The 18033-nt window shown below is 46.9% G+C and overlaps 4 protein-coding genes across 4 annotated transcripts; all 4 read left to right on the top strand.

The window, feature by feature from the left end:
* The first annotated feature begins 2238 nt into the window (after window positions 1-2238).
* Window positions 2239-5165, top strand: LOC140222926 (uncharacterized). Its single transcript, XM_072294051.1, has 2 exons — window positions 2239-2789; window positions 2822-5165. The coding sequence occupies exons 1-2, from the start codon at window positions 2265-2267 to the stop codon at window positions 5066-5068; spliced, it is 2772 nt and encodes a 923-aa protein (XP_072150152.1). The 5' UTR covers window positions 2239-2264; the 3' UTR covers window positions 5069-5165.
* On the top strand, window positions 5038-7026 carry LOC117858655 (serine/threonine-protein phosphatase 7 long form homolog). Its single transcript, XM_072294299.1, has 5 exons — window positions 5038-5231; window positions 5320-5486; window positions 5561-6245; window positions 6321-6529; window positions 6609-7026. The coding sequence occupies exons 1-5, from the start codon at window positions 5160-5162 to the stop codon at window positions 6964-6966; spliced, it is 1491 nt and encodes a 496-aa protein (XP_072150400.1). The 5' UTR covers window positions 5038-5159; the 3' UTR covers window positions 6967-7026.
* Window positions 7027-9466: 2440 nt separating this feature from the next.
* Window positions 9467-11809, top strand: LOC117854437 (uncharacterized). Its single transcript, XM_034736624.2, has 3 exons — window positions 9467-9676; window positions 10893-11123; window positions 11336-11809. Exons 1-3 carry the CDS (start codon window positions 9498-9500, stop codon window positions 11391-11393), a joined length of 468 nt encoding a protein of 155 aa, XP_034592515.1. The 5' UTR covers window positions 9467-9497; the 3' UTR covers window positions 11394-11809.
* Window positions 11810-11954: 145 nt separating this feature from the next.
* LOC117855356 (uncharacterized) lies at window positions 11955-16614 on the top strand. The gene is made up of 7 exons (XM_034737691.2): window positions 11955-12423; window positions 13521-14880; window positions 14982-15251; window positions 15435-15515; window positions 15746-15854; window positions 15949-16015; window positions 16130-16614. The coding sequence occupies exons 2-7, from the start codon at window positions 13564-13566 to the stop codon at window positions 16146-16148; spliced, it is 1863 nt and encodes a 620-aa protein (XP_034593582.1). The 5' UTR covers window positions 11955-12423; window positions 13521-13563; the 3' UTR covers window positions 16149-16614.
* The last annotated feature ends 1419 nt before the right edge of the window (window positions 16615-18033 follow it).

Below are 18033 nucleotides of genomic sequence, written 5' to 3'. Positions count from 1 at the left end.
ATTACAACCTTATGGAAATATATTCGACGCAAATATGTACATGATCCAGTCCAGCATGAGCATGACTAGACTACATGGCTTCTGCCTGGCAGAGGGTGCTGAAGTGGACCGAGATCTGATTTCTGAAACTGCACTGCGACACCGATGCGCCAGCGACAACGATAGAGACAGGATACTGGATATCCCGAAACCAGCAACATATCGAGAAAGTCGAGCATTCATCTCCGAGACTCCGACCTAAAAGATAGCATTGGCCTTGGCCGTAGCCTCCTGTAGTCCTCTGTGCTCATCGATTGATCGCTGACACTGACGCAGCGGCATACGTAGGAGATGGGAGCAGCATCGGCGAGTATCGCTGTCGTCTTCCCTGCAGCCGCTTTCTCAACTCGGTGAAGTGAAACATGCCGACGTGCCTCTCAGGCACATTCATGCATGTAGGCAAGCTTCTTTCTTGGTTGTCAGTTGCAACCATCAATCCACCACTATGCCAGCACAGCTCGGAGATCAATCAGATCGTAGCAGCAGTCGGCTGATGCAGACCTAAGTAGGTTTCATCAAATCCAGTGCAGTTAGTTAATCCCCTCGCGTGCAGAGATTGATGGAGATTGCTGAAGCACACGCGGGGGGAGTTCAGAGCTGCTCACAATCTTTCGGCCGACTTTTTTGTTTTTTTTGGCCCTTTTTGCGAAAAAATCTCACAAATAGGCCCCTGGCGAAACCAATTCCGAAAATGGACCCTCGGCTTGGCGCCAGGCTGGCGCCAAGGTATAACGTCTTGGCGCCAGCCGTCCTGGCGCCAAGGCCCCTACACCGCGCGACCAACGTGGCACCGGCCCGCTGACGTGGCGCGGAGGCTTGGCGCCAAGATCTGTGGCGCCAAGGCTCGGCGCCACCGGCGCGGAGGCTTGGCGCCATAGATCTTGGCGCCGAGGCTCGGCGCCAGCCTCCCTGGCGCCAAGCCTCTTACCATACCGCAGGCCCTTTCCAAGCGCGTCGCGTCGCTTTCCATTCATTTGAATCGCGCTGCCGCCGCCCGAGCAAAAGCGCCGCCGCCGCTGCCTGGGAGTCCGCCGCCGCCGCTCGGAGTCCCGCCGCCGGCGCCGCTCGGAGGCCGGCCGCCCCCGCCCGTCGCCCGCTCGGCCGCCCGAAGGCCCGTGCCCCGTCGGCCGGCGCCCATCCACCCGAAGCTCGCTGCCGCCGCCGCTCGAAGTCCGTCGCCGCCGCCGCTCGTAGGCCGGCGCCGCCGCCACCCGGAGGCCGGCCGCGGCCGCCCGGCGCCTGGGAGTCCGCCCCCGCCCAACGCCCGGCCGCCCGGCGCCCCAACGCCCGAAGGTCCCCGCGGGCGCCGTCCGCCCGAAGGTCCCCGCCGCCGCCGGTCGAAGTTCGCCGCCGCCGCCGCTCGTAGGCCGGCGCCGCCGCCACCCGGAGGCGTGCCGCGGCCGGCCGGCGCCCGCCCACCCGCCCCCGCCCAACGCCCCAATCCGCCCGAAGGCCCGACGGCCCGAAGCTCCCCGCTCCCGGCCGAAGGCCGCCCGACGGCCGGAGACGCCCCGGCCGGCGCCCCCCGCGCGGACCCCCGCGGCCGCGCCCCCCCCCCCCCCCCCCCCCCCGGTCCGGTGGGACCTTGCCCGCGGCCGGCGCCCCCCGCCCGTGCTGTGAAGGTTGCGCCGCTCCCGTCATTGCCCGTGGCTGCCCCTGCCGGTTGCCCACGGTCCGTCGCCCGCATCATCCACAACCGGAGGTCGTCTGACCACCGCTCGGTGCCCGCCTCCACGCCTTGCCGCCAGTGTTCACCAGGGAGAGGTAAAACTCTAAGAAGAGTTATAGTTAGATAGATGAATTAGAATTATATTGATAGGTAGAATTTAGATAGGTAGGTAGAATTGGTAGATGAAATAGCTAGATACGTAAATTAGAATAGGTAGATAGATTTGTTAGATATGAAAATTAATCTGTATGGATTATAACGATAGAAAGATTAGAGGATACTCATGACACTATTTAACTAGATGTATGTCCAATTTTCTTTACGTAGTTAGATGTACAGTTAGTTACATAGTAAACTAGTTATTTAGTTAAGCAGTTGTATAGGTACGTACCTAACTAACTATTAGGTTAGTTAGTTGTATGACACAGTTAGGTAGATGTATTTGGTAGTTAGTAGGCAATTGATACTATCTTATTACATACTAGAGATCTAGTACTTAGAATGTTTAATTTATTATGGACTAAATGAATTGTGCGTCGTTATATTGATATACTAGATGGAGAACGTAGTGAGCATATATTACGGAGGCACTGTGGAAAGGGATGAATATGGATGTGTTAAGTTTGTTGGCATGCAGTGCGAGGTTGTCATATTCGATGAGAAACCATCGTTTAGTGAGTTGGTTGCAAGGGCTCGGGAGGAGTTACATTGTCATGAAAATGATGAAATCATAGTCGAGGGCATACTTCACCTAGGTTCCCCTCTCAACATTCAAAGGAAGATAGTCCCAATTCGGTGTGCAGGTCAGTGGGAGAAATATGTGAGGACGGTTATGAATGGTCATTCCCCAAGTGTTGAAGTGGTTGTTCGTCCGGTGGGAGTTGATCGAAATCCTCGTCGGTTTTCCCGACCAATGGGTCAACGGGCACATTTCGATCCTCCCGTCCCAGAACCTGTTATGAACGTGGATGTTGCACCTACTATTCCCGATGCTGAATCTGCCCCTAATGAAGTAGTTGGACATGGTTGTCGGATTGACGATGATGTGGCGGACTCTCCTAATGAGTTCCTTTTCACTCAGAATGATCCGAGTAAGTGTCTCACCGGTTTCTATTGATACGAGATAATCCATTCGTTCCATCCACTTATTCTTTACTCATATTTGTACTTGATGGCGCAGGAGATATTCCAGAAAATGTGGATGTGCCTCTAGTTGATGCGCAAGTGCAATGTGGAGATGGATTGCGTGGCTCTAATAGTGTTGAAGTTTTGAATGATGAAGATGCATACGAGATGGGAGTGGATCTTGATTCTGATGATGATCGTCCTGTTGGAGAGATGACAGAGAGTGATATTGAGATGTTCAGGCGTATATTCCCCGGACGTCGTGATCCGATAGTTCATGAGTTTAGCGACCTGACTCTTTCGGATCAGGCGTTTGCAGAAGGACGTGATGATGAGCTCCTAGAAGCTCCTGAAGTTGGTCCTAGTATGGTTATTGAGGAGGGTAGGGTATTTAAGGACCTTCCCGCATTGAAGAGATGGTTGCAAGCCTTTGCGGTGATACGGAAGAGACCATATAAAGTGTTGCATTCATATGCGGAGCGCCGTTACACAGTTGTGTGTGACAAGGAACGGTGTCCGTGGAGGGTTTGTGCAAGAAAGCAAAATATCACCGGGAAGTGGAAGATCACAAAAGTAGTCGGTCCACACAATTGTGCTGACCATGAGCTTACAGTGAGACATCCGCAGCTAACATCTACCCTCATTGCGAAGCGATTGATGGGAATATTGAAGGAACAACCCAACATGAAAGTGAGAACAATTATAAGAACTGTTGAGGAGATTTATGGAGGATATGTGATAACTTATGGTAAAGCTTGGAGGGCTAAGCAGCGTGCGTGGAGGATGATTTATGGAGATTGGGAGTCTGGGTACGAGCAGCTGCCAGTTCTTTTTAATGCTATTAAAGCGGTGAATCCAGGCATGCATTATGAGTACATTCCAAAGCCAAATGCTTGGAAGGAGGACGGGAGGCAGATATTCGGGCGTGCTTTCTGGTGCTTCCCTCAGTCTGTGGAAGCCTTTAGGCACTGTCGTCCTGTTTTCTCTATTGATGGTACGTTTTTGATTGGCAAATATAGAGGCACACTTCTTATAGCCATATCTTGTGACGCGAACAATATGTTGGTTCCTTTGGCATTTGCATTGGTTGAGAGGGAGAACAATGACAGTTGGGGGTGGTTCTTAAGACTAGTCCGGATACATGTGGTTGGTCCTGGTAGGGAGGTTGGCGTCATATCCGATAGGCATCAGGGCATACTTAATGCTGTGCAAGAACAGATAGAGGGTTATGCACCTTTGCATCATCGTTGGTGCACTCGGCACCTTGCGGAGAACCTTCTTCGGAAGGATGGTGTGAAGGATAATTTTGATCTGTTTCAAGTTGCAGCACGGCAGCTTGAGGACTATTACTTTCAGCGCAAATTGGAGCAGGTAAGGACCGCAACAAATGCAGAAGGTCGATATTGGCTTGCTGGTTTGATGAGAGATGTAGATAAGTGGACTAGAGCTCACGACGCCGGTGGTTGGAGGTACGAGTTTCAGTGCAGTAACATGGCCGAGTCATTCAATAAGTTGTTATTGGGGATACGTGGTATGCCTGTGAACGCAATCGTTGAATTCACCTTCTACAGGCTTGTTGCGTGGTTCAATGAAAGACACGCAAAAGCAGAAGCGTTGCAGGTTGCTGGGGAGAGATGGGCTGAAAAACCAAAGAGACATCTCATCATTGCAAATGAAAGGGCTTCCACACATGAGGTGCAATGTTTTGATCTCGGCTCAGGAACTTATCAGGTGGAGCATAGGGGCGGTACAACGTCCGACGGTGAGATCCGAGAGTCGAGGATACATGTGGTAGTTCTCCGAGATTTCAAGTGCACTTGTGGTAGGCCAAGGCAGTACCACTTTGTATGTTCTCATTTGGTGGCAGCAGCTAGGCATCGCAATTTTGATATCGAGAGCATGATACCACATGAGTTCAGCGTAGACACCCTTGTGCGGACATGGAGCCCCCGCTTCGTGCCTTTCCGGGATCTTAGAGAGTGGCCTCCGTATGATGGGCCAAAATATGTTGCGGATCCTGCATACCGTTGGAACAAACGTGGAACAAGGAAGCGGACGAGGCATAACATGACTATGGATCAGGTATCCGGAAGAACGAGGCGTGGTAGAGCAACACCATTTCTTGCTGATCCAGAACAGAACGAGTGCGGCAAGTGCGGTAGATTGGGTCATAATTCACGCACTTGCCGTTGGCAAATTAGTGAGGTGCGACTAATACCTTTTTTCGTTACTTGATATGTGTTTTATTCATACAGGTTGTGATTCTACATCTCTAACTTAATGATTTATTGTTTACTAATCTTATATCTTTTTGCCTTTTTGTAGGATGGCGCACTTCCACCTTCTAGATCAGGCGTACGACCAGACCCACCGAGGTCGTCTCATAGCGGGAGGGCAGGTAATAATTTACAATTCATGATTAAAGGTTTGCGAGCGTCCACGTCTTTTGTCCTATGTAATCTCTGACTTGGTTTATTTGCATGCAGGTCCTTCCGCTCCTTCGTTCTAGAGCCCATGATGGGTTTTTGGCGCTGCAGTACGACGACCGCTACACTCCTTTGCTACAGATGGCTGGCCTCGATGTCATCTCGTATCAGGTTCGTCGTGGGATGCCCAGGTTCAATTCAGCGGCTATAACTGCGTTGGTCGACAGGTACTGTTACCACTAGTCATATTCATTTTGTTATGTGTTTACATGTTATCAAATAATAATCCGGCGAAATGTAGGTGGCGACCCGAGACTCACAGCTTTCACCTCCCGTTCGGAGAGATGACAGTGACCCTACAGGACTGTCAGAAGATGCTGGGTCTGTCGATTCGGGGCCAGCCAGTCACCGGGCCGTGCGTCTCAGATGGTTGGAGAGCACGAGTCGCAGCCGTCCTGGGGCGAGAGGTTGACGAGCAGGGGACTCGCACATCTGGAGTGCTAATCTCATGGCTGCGGGAACACTTCGGCCAGTGCCCCCAGGACGCGGATGCTGAGACAGTTGGACACTACTGCAGGGCGTGGATACTACACCTCTTTGCCTGCGTTCTTTTCCCAGACGCTACAGGTGACACTGCGTCTTGGATGTGGATCCACTGCCTCACTGACTGGCACCAGGCTGGTATTTACAGCTGGGGATCAGCTGTGTTGTGCTTTCTATATCGGCAGCTGTGCGAGGCGTGCCGTCGGTCTTCGGGCTCCCCGTCAGTTGGTGGGTGTGTGTACCTATTGCAATTATGGATGTGGTCCCGTCTTCCTGTTGGTCGGCCCGAGATTATGCCGCGTCGACCGTGGTTTCCAGGTGAGCCGCCGAGACGACAGCCGACATGGGCATATATTTGGGATCAGGTTAAGGTTAGCCATACCAGGTTGGACCGCGCGTACCTGGATTACATCAACGAGATAGACGCGCTCACTGCTCATAGTGTAAGTGAATTTTTTTTAAACATGCTTTGTAATCTTTTAGTATAACAACTAACGTTTTTGATTAAAATTTTGCAGGTAAATTGGCAGCCTTACGACGGAGACGATCCACTTCCTTTTCCCCTTAGCTTCGTGTGTATTCAGGACGATGATATTTACAGGATGGTGTGCCCTCTTATTTGCTTCTATGCTGTCGAGTACCACCTGCCACATCGAGTAGCACGCCAATTTGGGATGAGGCAGATTTGGCCACCACAGGCGACCTCGACTAGTATAGAGTTACACAAGTAAGTTTCTTTCTTTTTCATATATTTCAATACTATTAACTAAATTTTGGCTAACAGTAACGTGTAACGTGACGTGCAGCGTGGATCGAAAGAAGAAGCGGAAGGTCTCCGACTGGCCCGCGTTCCACCATGCGTATATTCAGGAATGGGAGCAGTACGAGCAGAACTTGGACGAGAACAACGAGCCGCACACAAACAGTGCGTACAGGCAATACCAGAGCTGGTACCAAGGTGCGACGCGGCACAGGCTGAGGGAAGCGTGGACGGAAGATGACTACGCCGATATCCAGTCATCCGACGATGAAGACACGGTGTACGATCAGAGTACTCGTGGTGGAAGGCAGGTGGAGGCAGGACCAATCCTGGATAGGATGGTAAGACAATTGCTTCACTTTTCTATATTCTATGTTAGGTTACTTAGAGATTTAGTTAGTTAGATAAGGACCTAGTGATCTAACTTAATCATTTAGTCATTTAGTGACTTAGTCATTTGTTGCTTTAGTGACTTAGTCATTTGTTGCAGGGGCGTACCCTACAAAGCTCGGTTAGAGATATAGAGCAATTCCGTCCACGAGTTAGGGACCCCGAGACGCGGAGCTTCCTAGAGGTAAGTCTCAAATTATTCTTTTTAATACTTCATTAATACGTTACATTCTTCATTTGTGTAACTTGTTTTTACTACTGCAGTGATTGTCAAATCGGCTTCGCCGTGCCGCTGCTCGTTGTGGTTGCAGGACTGCCACGACGCGAGACGTGCACGTTCCATCCCTGCGCGAAGGAGGCGTCGGTACGTCCAGCCAAGGCCCCTCAGGTTCGAAATCAATTGCATCAGAGGAAGACGACGACGACGATGACGATGACGACGACGGCGACGATGAGCAGAGGGCCGAGGAGATTGGCCCGTCTCAGCTCCAGGAGGCTCCCTTGACTCAGCCTACACAGGTTGTAGGGGGCACTAGACTACGTCGTCCACGTTCTCCTTACACTCCAGGCACCGACGCCCTTGGTCACAAGGGTAAGGGTAAGACTAGGAGGCAGTGACGACTCTGATTGCGAACTTTGTATCATATGGACTATTGTGTCATTCTGAACTCTTTGTGGATTCTATTGTGTCATTCGGAACTATTTGTGCATTCTATTGTGTCATCCTGAACTTTGTATAAGGACTTTCATTCTGAACTACTGTGGATTCTATTATGAATGTGTCATATGCTTGTGTCATATGCTTCTATGTTTCTATGCTTGTATTTATATTCACTATTCATCTCGTAATTTTGTATGGATTGCATCAACAATTAGGGGAAATTCTGCCGAAATTTCGCTAACAATTACCATTTTAATTTTCTACGGATATTTCAGTAGACTACGACTTCGAAATGCATTACATCGCAAATTTAACATATGTCGTCTACAAATTGCGTGTCCTTACTTAAAGTGCATTATTACATGACAACATAATAAAAGTCTCACAGTAGAAAATATTGCTCATAAATAAACCATAGAACTAGAACCTAAATATGGCTACTGAGTGCAACGAGGCCACTTTCCCTTCCTTAAGGCATCGGGATTCTCCTCAACTGCTGTTTTCGCTCGGCGTGCCCGCTCAAGCTTCTTCTCTCTCTCCTCCCTGTTTGCAGCAACCCGCCTCCTTTCCTCCTCTTCCTTGTGCTCCTTTTCCGCAGCCTCCTCTACGAGCCTCTTCTCGTACACCTCCTTCCTCTCTGCATCCCAGCGCATCATATACTCCAAAAACTCCTTATCTTCAGGATCGATCACAGTGTCGATCCACTGCTCAAAATCACATAGCGGTGGAGGGGTCTACAACAAATGCAATTGTTATAAAACAAAAAAATTATGGACAATAATTATAAGACAACAACATTTCCTTACCAACATGTTAATGCGGCGCTGACGAAGTGTAGGTTCAAACGCAAAGTTGGAACACATCCAATACCTCTACCTATACGTGGCATGTTCTTCGGACTTGGCTACCTTGCAAGGATCGCCGCAAAAGCACATCGGCACTGGAACACCACTAGGCAGAGGCAATGGATCGAACGCATTTCCGGTCTTCTTTGCGCCATAACTACAATTTTGTTTATTTGGTTCTATGAATCAAACGCACTTAAGAATAAACCTACAATTGCACTATTTTCATTTGATCCACAACAATGAGTATATAACTTAACTACGGGCGTTGAGATTACCTTAGTTTCTTAGCTTTTCCACGCCTCGGCATCCTACATTTGCATGAAAACCCTAAGTTCAAAAATGCAAGAAATATATAACGAATCGATGTGAAAAAAAGGTACGACGGAGAGAGGATACCTTGCTCTTCAGGATCCACGGATGAAATGAAACTTTTCTAAGCTACAATGTCGATTCGTAGTCTAGGGCGAAGTAGGGAGAGTTTTTACCCGAGAGAGTGGAGAATAATGAGGATGAACTCTCGGGCAGGAAGAAGGGGCGGTATATATGGTAGGGGGCTTGGCGCCAGGATGGCTGGCGCCGAGCCTCGGCGCCACGTCAGCGGGCGCCCGCCACGTCGGAGGCGGGGCGTGGGGACCTTGGCGCCAGGACGGCTGGCGCCAAGACGTTATACCTTGGCGCCAGCCAGCCTGGCGCCAAGCCGAGGGTCCATTTTCGGAATTGGTTTCGGCAGGGGCCTATTTGTGAAATTTTTTCGCAAAAAGGGCCAAAATACAAAAAAGTCGGATCTTTCGGTGAGTGAACAGAGAGTTTCAGAAATGTGAGATTTTTTTTTTAAAAGTTAGCCATACTTGGCATGTTGTTTGCCGTTCAAGTATATTGGGCCTTGGGCCTAGCTAGCCATGTATTTGAGAGACTTGACTAAAAGATAGGCCCATATTAAGCTCGCTTTCTCAGGCCCACTAGTCCCACAGCCCACGTCGCAATCGAACCTAAAGGGAACCCAAACCTGTGGCGCAATCGACCCGGACCGGACCCGATGTCGCTGGTCGCCTACGACGCCTCTTCCGATGAGGAAGACGCCGGCGAGCCTCCCGCCGCCGCGGCGCCCTCCCCTGCACCCGTAGCCTCCTCCATCGGGCCGCAGCCCAGGCCTCCGTCTCCTTCGACCGCGTTGGGTGCCGCTCCTCAGCCTACCCCGCCGCCTGCACCCAGCCAGTAAGTCCTCTCTGCCTTGTCTCTCTAGGGTTTCGCTCGTGGGAACGGGGATTGCTTGGCAGGTGACCAGCTCGCGGGGCAGGCTGATTGAGTGTGCTGAAATAAACCTGAAGCTACTGGCTATCGACTCACCGTTGTAATCTTGCATCAGTGCTAGTGAAGGTCCGGTTCGAAATGATAATTGGCATGCATGCTTTGCATATTTTGCAATGTGCTCCTTTAATTGCTGGGATTTATTTATGCAACTTCAAAACTATGAAGAGAGTTCTGTATATGAGGGCATCATTCATCAGGATATGCTTCAGAAGTGATATGTAGCACAGCTTCCGCCCTTCTCTTTAGAAATCAGGGTAGACACCTCCACTTTTACTCTCTTTTTTGTATCAAAGTATCAGTATGCAGTTTGCAAAAGCTTAGAGGCACTAAAGGTAAGTTAAACTAAGCAGTGTAACTACAACGATAAAGCTTGTTGAGGGAAATCTCGTAAACCACAACGATGTGTCTATTTTGCAATATTTGGAATGTTTAATGATGGCTTTTAAATTCAACAAACCTTATGTGGGGTGCTTTTCGTTTGTGATGAAAGAACTGTATGTGAACATGTCCACTGCTGAAATAATGTATTTCTTCACTATTGGTGCTAAATTGGATTCTGCAGAGCCCTGCCTCTTAATGCTATCATAATTTGATGATGATTATGTTGCTTTTCTACTTTAGCATTCCAATATAAATCAATCAAGAACTATACTAACATAAGACACAGCCAATTTGTTGGGATTAAGCACTGAGCCACTAGTAGATTATATGCTTGTTATGCTCCCTTTGCATGGGCCTTTGGAAAATGGGAAAAAGTGGAATTCCTTGCAGGGCAAGTTGGATTATTAGATGTCCTGTGCGGTACTATTTTATTGTGCAAAAAGATTGCAAGTGATGTTGGATCTAAAGCAGTCACTACCCTGCTGCATTTCATCTCCTTACCGTATTGCATTTGAATTTACTTCCCTTGTTATACTTCATTGCCCCCCTCTTCATATTGGCACCTGGTATGTTTGTTTCATCCAGATTTCTTATATCAGTTGTATGCATGCTGAATTGTTGTTACTTTTCTGATTTGCTAAATGCAAGTACATTACTACCAGTCCTCCCTGCCATGCTTTCTAGGTTTGATATGGTACTGGCAATTTCTTAACTTCTTGATTTTGTCTTTTTGCTCCAGGAACATAGCACCCATTAGTTCGAGTAATGTCTCCCTGCCCACACCATCATTAGACCTACCAGATGTTGCAGATCTCTTTGCTCCCCCTACAGAGAATGCATCAAGGAAGAGAGAATCAAATGGATCTGCGCTTCATGACTCACGCAGTAAATTTCCAAGGACGCAACCACAACCCCAAGTTGTAAGAAGTGCTGCAGGGAACGCTCTAATTCCTCCGCAGCTTCGTGGAAGGTTAGTCATTTTTCCCCTTTTCCTGTCTCTTTGGTGTCATGCGGGACCAATTTTATTCTGTATTTTTCTCGCCCCTCATGTCCACAATAAAATGCTTTCAGTGAACTAAAGCATATGGGCCCAGTCCCAGAGTGTTTTTTTTTTTGCCAATTATTCACATTATATATTTTCTATCCCTAAGCAATGCTTATTTTTTGGTTACTGCTTCACAGGAGCAACGTTGTTACTGAAGATATGAGCAAACTGTTTGTGGCTAAACGAAAAGAGTAGCATATTTTAACACTCTGCAAACCTGAACCTCTGTTTGGATTTCATCGGCACATGTACTGGTCCCCATAGCCCCATGGATGCGTGGGCATGATCCAAGGATGTTGCTGAATCCTAGAGAAGAAGTTGCTAATGGTACTGCAACCTAGATTCCCAGACCACAGTGGGTTGTTGTCAGATTCGGACGATCGGTTGGTGCTAGTGCTCACTTGCATCTGCGGCGCAACGATGCTACATGCCTGATGTTGGATGCATGTAACTCTGTTATGACAAACTAGATGCTGTCACCCTGGTAGGAGTTAGGACTAGATGCAACTCTTGGTGAGATTGTGTATTCTGCCCTGTTCCAGTGCCCGGTTAGCCTTGTTTTGAAACATGCGTGCATTATCCACTGTGCTCTAGTTTGGGTTTTGAGATCACTGAGTACTTGAGTTGATAAAGCTTTTATGCGAGGAAGGAATGTTGCAAACTAGTTCTCTTAAGATTATGTTAGCAAACGGTGCTCTACCATCGTTCTCCCGCACCATTCACTCAGACTGGGAATTTAGCAATGTCAGGGAGAGAATTTGTTTCACAACGATCTTGGCCGTATTCGTTAATTTTCATAGATGGAAAGAGTCGTATCCACGAGCAATTTCAACTTTACTAAATTTATTTTCGCCGAGCGCGTGAAATTTGTTTTTCCCACAAAAAAAAAGGTATTTTCGCGCTCTCGCCGAAAAAATGGGTCCGAAAATTTCCATCAAATTCATTTCTTCCCTCCAGAAAGACGAGCGGGAGGGAAGAAGAGGCGGCGCGGTTTTGGCTTCCCGAGCACGCTTCTCCCGCGGCGCTTGCTTTGGAACGCGCGCCTCCCTGGCGCAGCGCACTCATCATCTACCCCCCATTCCTCGCATTACCAATCCACCGCATCGAACCCCGAATCGCTCGCTCCCTTGCTCGCTTTATCAATGGCTGATTAGTGCCGAAGCGAAGACGCGACACCATTCAACTCCGGCCTTACTCCGGCCTCCCCTCCAAGGCTCGAACGAAGGTAGAATCCCTTCGTTTCCCCGCAATATTTTTCGCGGATTTTTTGCTAGTATTTTGATCGCGTTCTCCGCCGCCGCCGCCGCCGCCGAATCGTTCGTCCCTTGCCGCGTGCGTGGGGGATTTTGATCGAACCCTCTGATTGTCCCTTCTGGATTGCTCCACCTCCACCCCTACTCCTTTCCCACTCTCCGTGGTCCGTGCACTCCACCCTATCCCCTACTTCCAAGTTCCAGCCCTGAACTCAATCCCCTCCCCCGTTTACACGGAACCGGCCGGCGTTTGATATGATTCCTCTTATCGGCGATTGCTGTGTGATGAGCGCAACGTGCGTGAGATTGTCATGCAGACACTTTTATGAAGTTAGTACTTGTGATTGCTTCAACAAGATCGTAGTCGCTATCACTACTTGTGCTTCAATCTTCAGACATAAGATTACTCTGTGTAGTTGTTATTGATGCTGTTATGAAGTACTGCGTCATTACTGATTTATAGGATGATCAAGGTGTTGCGTTCTTCAATGTCCTTTAGGATTCACCACTAGATGCTGTTTTGTTATCTAAACTCTGTGGTTCTGATGTCTAATATTTTTTTTACCTGGCAACAACTGATTACTGTGTTGCGGTTGCACAGTCAAGTCTTGGCAAAGCTTTTAGCTGTCTGGATTCCATTTTTTCAGAAACAACACAAATATGGATACACGTTGTTTTATTAACACTATCTGCTCTGAATCCCAGCATTTCAACCCCTTCCTACTGCCTACCACATTAAAGTTTGCAGCCACCACTACTTATCTTGAAACTCTGCTTGCAGTTGGCTGTGTTGCCATATTTCTCCATACTCCTGGACAGGACAATATGTGTCATTTATCTTTCTTGTAATCAGAAATTTTCTGTGGGTGTGAATATCTGCAGTTGAATACTTTTGCAGCTTGAAAGTGTTTCTTTCATTCATGCAGTTTTGGTTTATGCATCACTCAACCATTTGAGTTTGATAATATTTTCAGCACTCAGTATCATGTCCAGATTTTGTTAACAATTGGACAGTCAGATCACGATTTGTCTGGTGTTGGTAACTCTATTCACCATTTTGATTTTGTAGGTTCTGCTTGCCTATCTATGTTATCCATTACAGCTTGGGTACAATGAGTAGTGCAAGAGTTCCAGGAAGGTTAGATTACCTTAATTCACAGGAGCCTGGTGATGAATCACAGGCCACTGCTATTGACACTGTGGAAAGACTGCTAGTAGAAGATGATATAGAAACTTCTCAGAAAACAAGCACTGACCCGATTAGCGGGATAAAGCCAGCTTCTATATTAGGCACAAAAGTGGCTCAGTGCCTGGCCCAAAGGGCTGAGTACAATAGCCCTCTCCAAAAGTCAGGTATTTTTGACTGGGCTGATAATCCAAATAATGATGAATGCACAGCCATTATGATTTCCAGGAAAAAACAAAGGATCCATGCTAACACTCAAGTGAAGCATTTGGCCTCCCAGAGATACTGTGGCAATGGATCAAGTACCAGGGCTGGGTTCATATCAGATTGTATTGGTGGTGTCTCAGGCGTGGATTCTTTCAAGAAGCCAGAACCTGTTGGTTCTACAGATGATTTATATGAAGCATATGATATTGGGCCATGTACTCAGATGGCAGCTGAAGCCATGGAAGCATTGTCCAATGCATCAACTGTCAATTATGTTGTCAGGGATGAGGCACATCCTGAAAGTTCTATTCTCGGAACAAATTTGGGAAAAGAAAGCAAAGCTGATAAGATATGTTCAGTTGAATCGCAAATTCAAAAGCGAATCGTTGGAAGTTCAAGCTCTTTGAAAAAGCATCCCAGAAAGTCAAAAAACATGAAGAACCCAAAACAAATGGCAGGGAAAGCAAAAGGAAATGTGGACTGTGGCAGCATTCAAGGAGCCATAAATCATGAGGTGTCAGAAAGAACCAAGGGATCTGGTGCAAGTGATTCAAATATTCTAGGTTCTCATGCTGTAATCCACCCTAGAGGGAAGAGGACCTATATGTTTATCTCAAGAAGCTCGAAAGTTCAATTCAATAAAGTTGGCAGCTCAACTACATTTACATCCAAAAGTACAGAAGTAGCAGACTCATCGACAGCAAAACCAGTTAGCACATGTGGCCCTGATTTCAACAAGCATGCCAGAGTGGAAAAACAATCCACATCTGCACAAGAAGGTCATAACTCTAGCTTGACAAGCAGGGTACCACTGAGAGAGATAAATAGCACAGGCCCCCAGTCTAGGACACATATGTCAAAGAAACCACCGAAGAGAGGCCTTCTGAAATCACCAAATTCCAGAGAACTTGCCAGTCTGTTCAGAAATGAAGCATCTCCAGTTTTACAATCAAGCAGGCGAAGAAGAAATATGTCCAAAGTCCGTGTTCTGTTCAGCCAAAGCATGGACAAGGAAACCATCAAAATGCAAACGAAGGTAGTTTCTGAACATATTAGTTTTACATATGAAACCAGTATTTAGAGGTGTGTTGATGGTGGTTTGGTTTCCATCTTATAAATTTTTTTGGACGTTGGCAGATACTGATATACTTTGGAGTACCTGCAGCGACAACTATTAGAGAGGCTACACACTTTGTTGCTGAAAAGTTTGCCCGTACAAGGAACATGCTGGAAGCAATAGCTATGGGGATACCTATAGTCACACCATCATGGCTTCAATGCTGTGGAGAAGCAAGGTGCTTCATTGATGAAAAGAAATACATTATGAGGGATATGAAGAAGGAAAAGGAACTAGGCTTTAGCATGCCTGTCTCACTAGGCAGAGCCTGTGAAAAACCATTGCTTGAGGTTTGCCTCTAATTTCTTAGCTGTGAAGAATCCAATTGAAATGGAAAAATGAATGGTGATGGAGGACAATTGTATTTTATTTTATGTCAAGATAGCTTTCAACTTACAGTATATTTTTATGGCATTCCTTTTGAATACTTATACCATCTTAATGTTTCCTGAGTTTTCCAAAATCCATTTTAGGGTAGAAGAGTACTGGTCACACCAAATGCCAAGCCTAGCAAGGAGCTCCTGAAAAGTTTAGTAGTGGCAGCTCGTGGTCAGGTATGCAATTGGGACATCTGATCCTATTGTCCTTGTAGATTGGTAGTCTACCCACCATTGCATTCATTTATCAACTATAGCCATTAGGCAAAGTAGGAAAGATATCATCATATTAGTTTCTGTTTTACATGCCACAATAATTTTGTATGACCTCAATGCATGCTAGAATTCATCTTGGTTACATTATTTTCATTGGCTAATCTGCTTTAGTGCTAATTAAATTTCCTCAGCCATCAGAGAGAATCACAGCCTCTACAATGAAGAACAAGAATTTTGAGGGGGCTTTTGTCATCTCTTGTGAACAAGACCACAGTGTCTGTATGCCATTAATTAAGAGTGGTACATGTGATGAATTTTCTCTCCCAAAATATATCTCTGTTGCTTGTTCCATTTCATGCAATCTCAGGGAATAAGTTCTGTGCAATTGTTGCAGGTCTCCAAGTGTTTGACTCGGAGCTTCTGCTGAACGGTATCGTCACTCAGAAGCTAGAGTTTGACAGGTAATGCTAGCACTTTTAACAGTGTAGGGTAATGTTGTTTCTTGAACATTTTTATTTGCAGCATCAATGGAATCAATCCTGCCTTTTAACGAAATGGTGTCTTTTGTGTGGCAGGTTTCGCCTTTTCCATTAAAAAACAACCATTTGAGCAAGATCTGGATAGTTTTGGTACTGCGCAAGGCAAACAGAGCACCTGTGTACATATGCATCCTTTTCTTTCTCCAGCTAATCTTATATATGATCCCTTGCGCACTCTTTCCTGTGTTTATCGTTGGAGCCTCTGGCCCTTACCATGACCCCGTGCTCTCGATTGGCTCATGGCACACACACCATGTGCGATTTTGGAGTTCTTTTATGGCTCTGCATGTTAGCCTATGGTACTATGTAGTTACGACTGGATACATGATTTATCAGTGTCATTCTGCCCTCGAGTCTATTCAGAATTGTCGTAGAACCAATCAAGTTGGGTGGCATTGTCATGAGAGAGCAGTATGCATGTAAGGATTGGAATTGCAGTCCATGTGATCAGCTCATGGTGTCTCTGATACTGTATTGAACGAGAAATATGTCAAGCACTAACGAATTTTTCCGTTCACCTACTCTAATCAGTTCCCCTATAAGATATCTTTTGATATTTCTAGGAATGAATACGAACGTCGAGGCGATTTCTGTACTACACGATACGGTCAAATGTGGGGCGAAGTGTGGCTCTTCTTACTTATACCATCCAGATTCTGAATGTAGTCGGCAGCTTCTTTTCTTCTGAGATGGCCAGTTAGTGTTAGGATAGCTGTGCATCGGGAACAGAAGGCTTCAGGAACCACATATCCTCAGGCGTCCATGGAGAGTGAGAGCAGTGACATCCACAACTTTGATCCTGCGACGATGTAGTAGGTTGGGATTAGGAGGCAACAGGAACTCAAGACCCTAGAGGTCAGCAATTCCTTCGGAACCAACATGTGGGTCTGGTTGTGATACTTGGAGTGTGTCTGGACCGCACCAGCATGTGCCACAGTGTGGACTTCTCCATGGTAGTTAGAACCTGTGCACGGAAGTAATAATAGGACACTGCTCCAACGGATTTATATCTAGGAAATAGGAATTGTACAAACTTTTGTATGTTGCATTGTGGGACAGCTGATGATTGATTATTGTACTTTTCGTACTGCCGTAGCTTCGACTTTCATCTTGTGATCGATGTGTTAGTGTTGCCTGCAAAGATCTTCAGCTGAAGAACACAAATGTTGTACTCCTGTACTCGCAAGATATGATTATTGCTAATTCATTGTCGAGATTTTACTAAACCTGATAAGCATATATATTTTTTTCGTTACTATCACCGTGTCCACTGGTATGGTAGGTTTCTATGGCATTTCAAGTTATGAATATTACAATCAAATACTCCCTCCATTCCAAATTGTAGGTCGTTTTAGTTTTTCTAGATTCATACATATTATTATGCATCTAGACATATACATATCTAGGTGCATAGCAAAAAATATACACTTAGAAAAGTTAAAATAATCTACAATTTGGAATGGAGGAGTAGAAGCTAGGTCTTGTACCGTGAGATACGATCACCAACCGATAAGGTCGATGGAGAGCAAGTGCAATAATGATACGCCCCCCTTTGTTATAAATGAAAGACACATGTCCCTTTACCATATATATCTCACTATATCGCTCAAAGATATATGTTGTGGTACTTTGAAGGGAGGGAGGGCGAGGGGGAGAGGGAGGGAGGGAGAGGGAGAGAGCTGTTATGATGGAGTGGGTTGGGAGCAGGAGGCACCGGGAACCACAGCCCCTCTTTAGCCTCAATTTATGCAGAACCAACGTGAAGGTAAATATCATGAACTGGAGGTATATGCGATTGCTCGTCAACGTCACCCATCAGGCTCTCACAACTCAGGACTCATGACCGCCTAGACCTGACTAGTGTCGCAGTCTGACGAAGAGTTTGAGAGAGGAATTGATTGGGATCACCTGACCAGCGCGAAGACATGCACGAAGCATCG

Source organism: Setaria viridis, chromosome 5 (genome assembly GCF_005286985.2).
Source record: "Setaria viridis chromosome 5, Setaria_viridis_v4.0, whole genome shotgun sequence".
Classification (NCBI taxonomy): Eukaryota; Viridiplantae; Streptophyta; class Magnoliopsida; order Poales; family Poaceae; genus Setaria; species Setaria viridis.
This window is presented reverse-complemented; position numbering and strand designations above follow the sequence as displayed.

What these genes read in the sequence shown, in the direction of transcription:
- LOC140222926 (XM_072294051.1), top strand. Translation starts at nt 2,265, where the DNA reads ATGGAGAACGTAGTGAGCATATATTACGGAGGCACTGTGGAAAGGGAT. An exon ending in ATGAGTTCCTTTTCACTCAG is followed by an intron (nt 2,790 to 2,821) that starts AATGATCCGAGT and finishes CACCGGTTTCTA; the next exon opens with TTGATACGAGATAATCCATT.
- LOC117858655 (XM_072294299.1), top strand. Translation starts at nt 5,160, where the DNA reads ATGGCGCACTTCCACCTTCTAGATCAGGCGTACGACCAGACCCACCGA. An exon ending in ATAACTGCGTTGGTCGACAG is followed by an intron (nt 5,487 to 5,560) that starts GTACTGTTACCA and finishes GGCGAAATGTAG; the next exon opens with GTGGCGACCCGAGACTCACA. An exon ending in ACTAGTATAGAGTTACACAA is followed by an intron (nt 6,530 to 6,608) that starts GTAAGTTTCTTT and finishes CGTGACGTGCAG; the next exon opens with CGTGGATCGAAAGAAGAAGC.
- LOC117854437 (XM_034736624.2), top strand. Translation starts at nt 9,498, where the DNA reads ATGTCGCTGGTCGCCTACGACGCCTCTTCCGATGAGGAAGACGCCGGC. An exon ending in CCGCCGCCTGCACCCAGCCA is followed by an intron (nt 9,677 to 10,892) that starts GTAAGTCCTCTC and finishes TTTTTGCTCCAG; the next exon opens with GAACATAGCACCCATTAGTT. An exon ending in CCTCCGCAGCTTCGTGGAAG is followed by an intron (nt 11,124 to 11,335) that starts GTTAGTCATTTT and finishes ACTGCTTCACAG; the next exon opens with GAGCAACGTTGTTACTGAAG.
- LOC117855356 (XM_034737691.2), top strand. Translation starts at nt 13,564, where the DNA reads ATGAGTAGTGCAAGAGTTCCAGGAAGGTTAGATTACCTTAATTCACAG. An exon ending in TAGTGGCAGCTCGTGGTCAG is followed by an intron (nt 15,516 to 15,745) that starts GTATGCAATTGG and finishes AAATTTCCTCAG; the next exon opens with CCATCAGAGAGAATCACAGC. An exon ending in TATGCCATTAATTAAGAGTG is followed by an intron (nt 15,855 to 15,948) that starts GTACATGTGATG and finishes CAATTGTTGCAG; the next exon opens with GTCTCCAAGTGTTTGACTCG.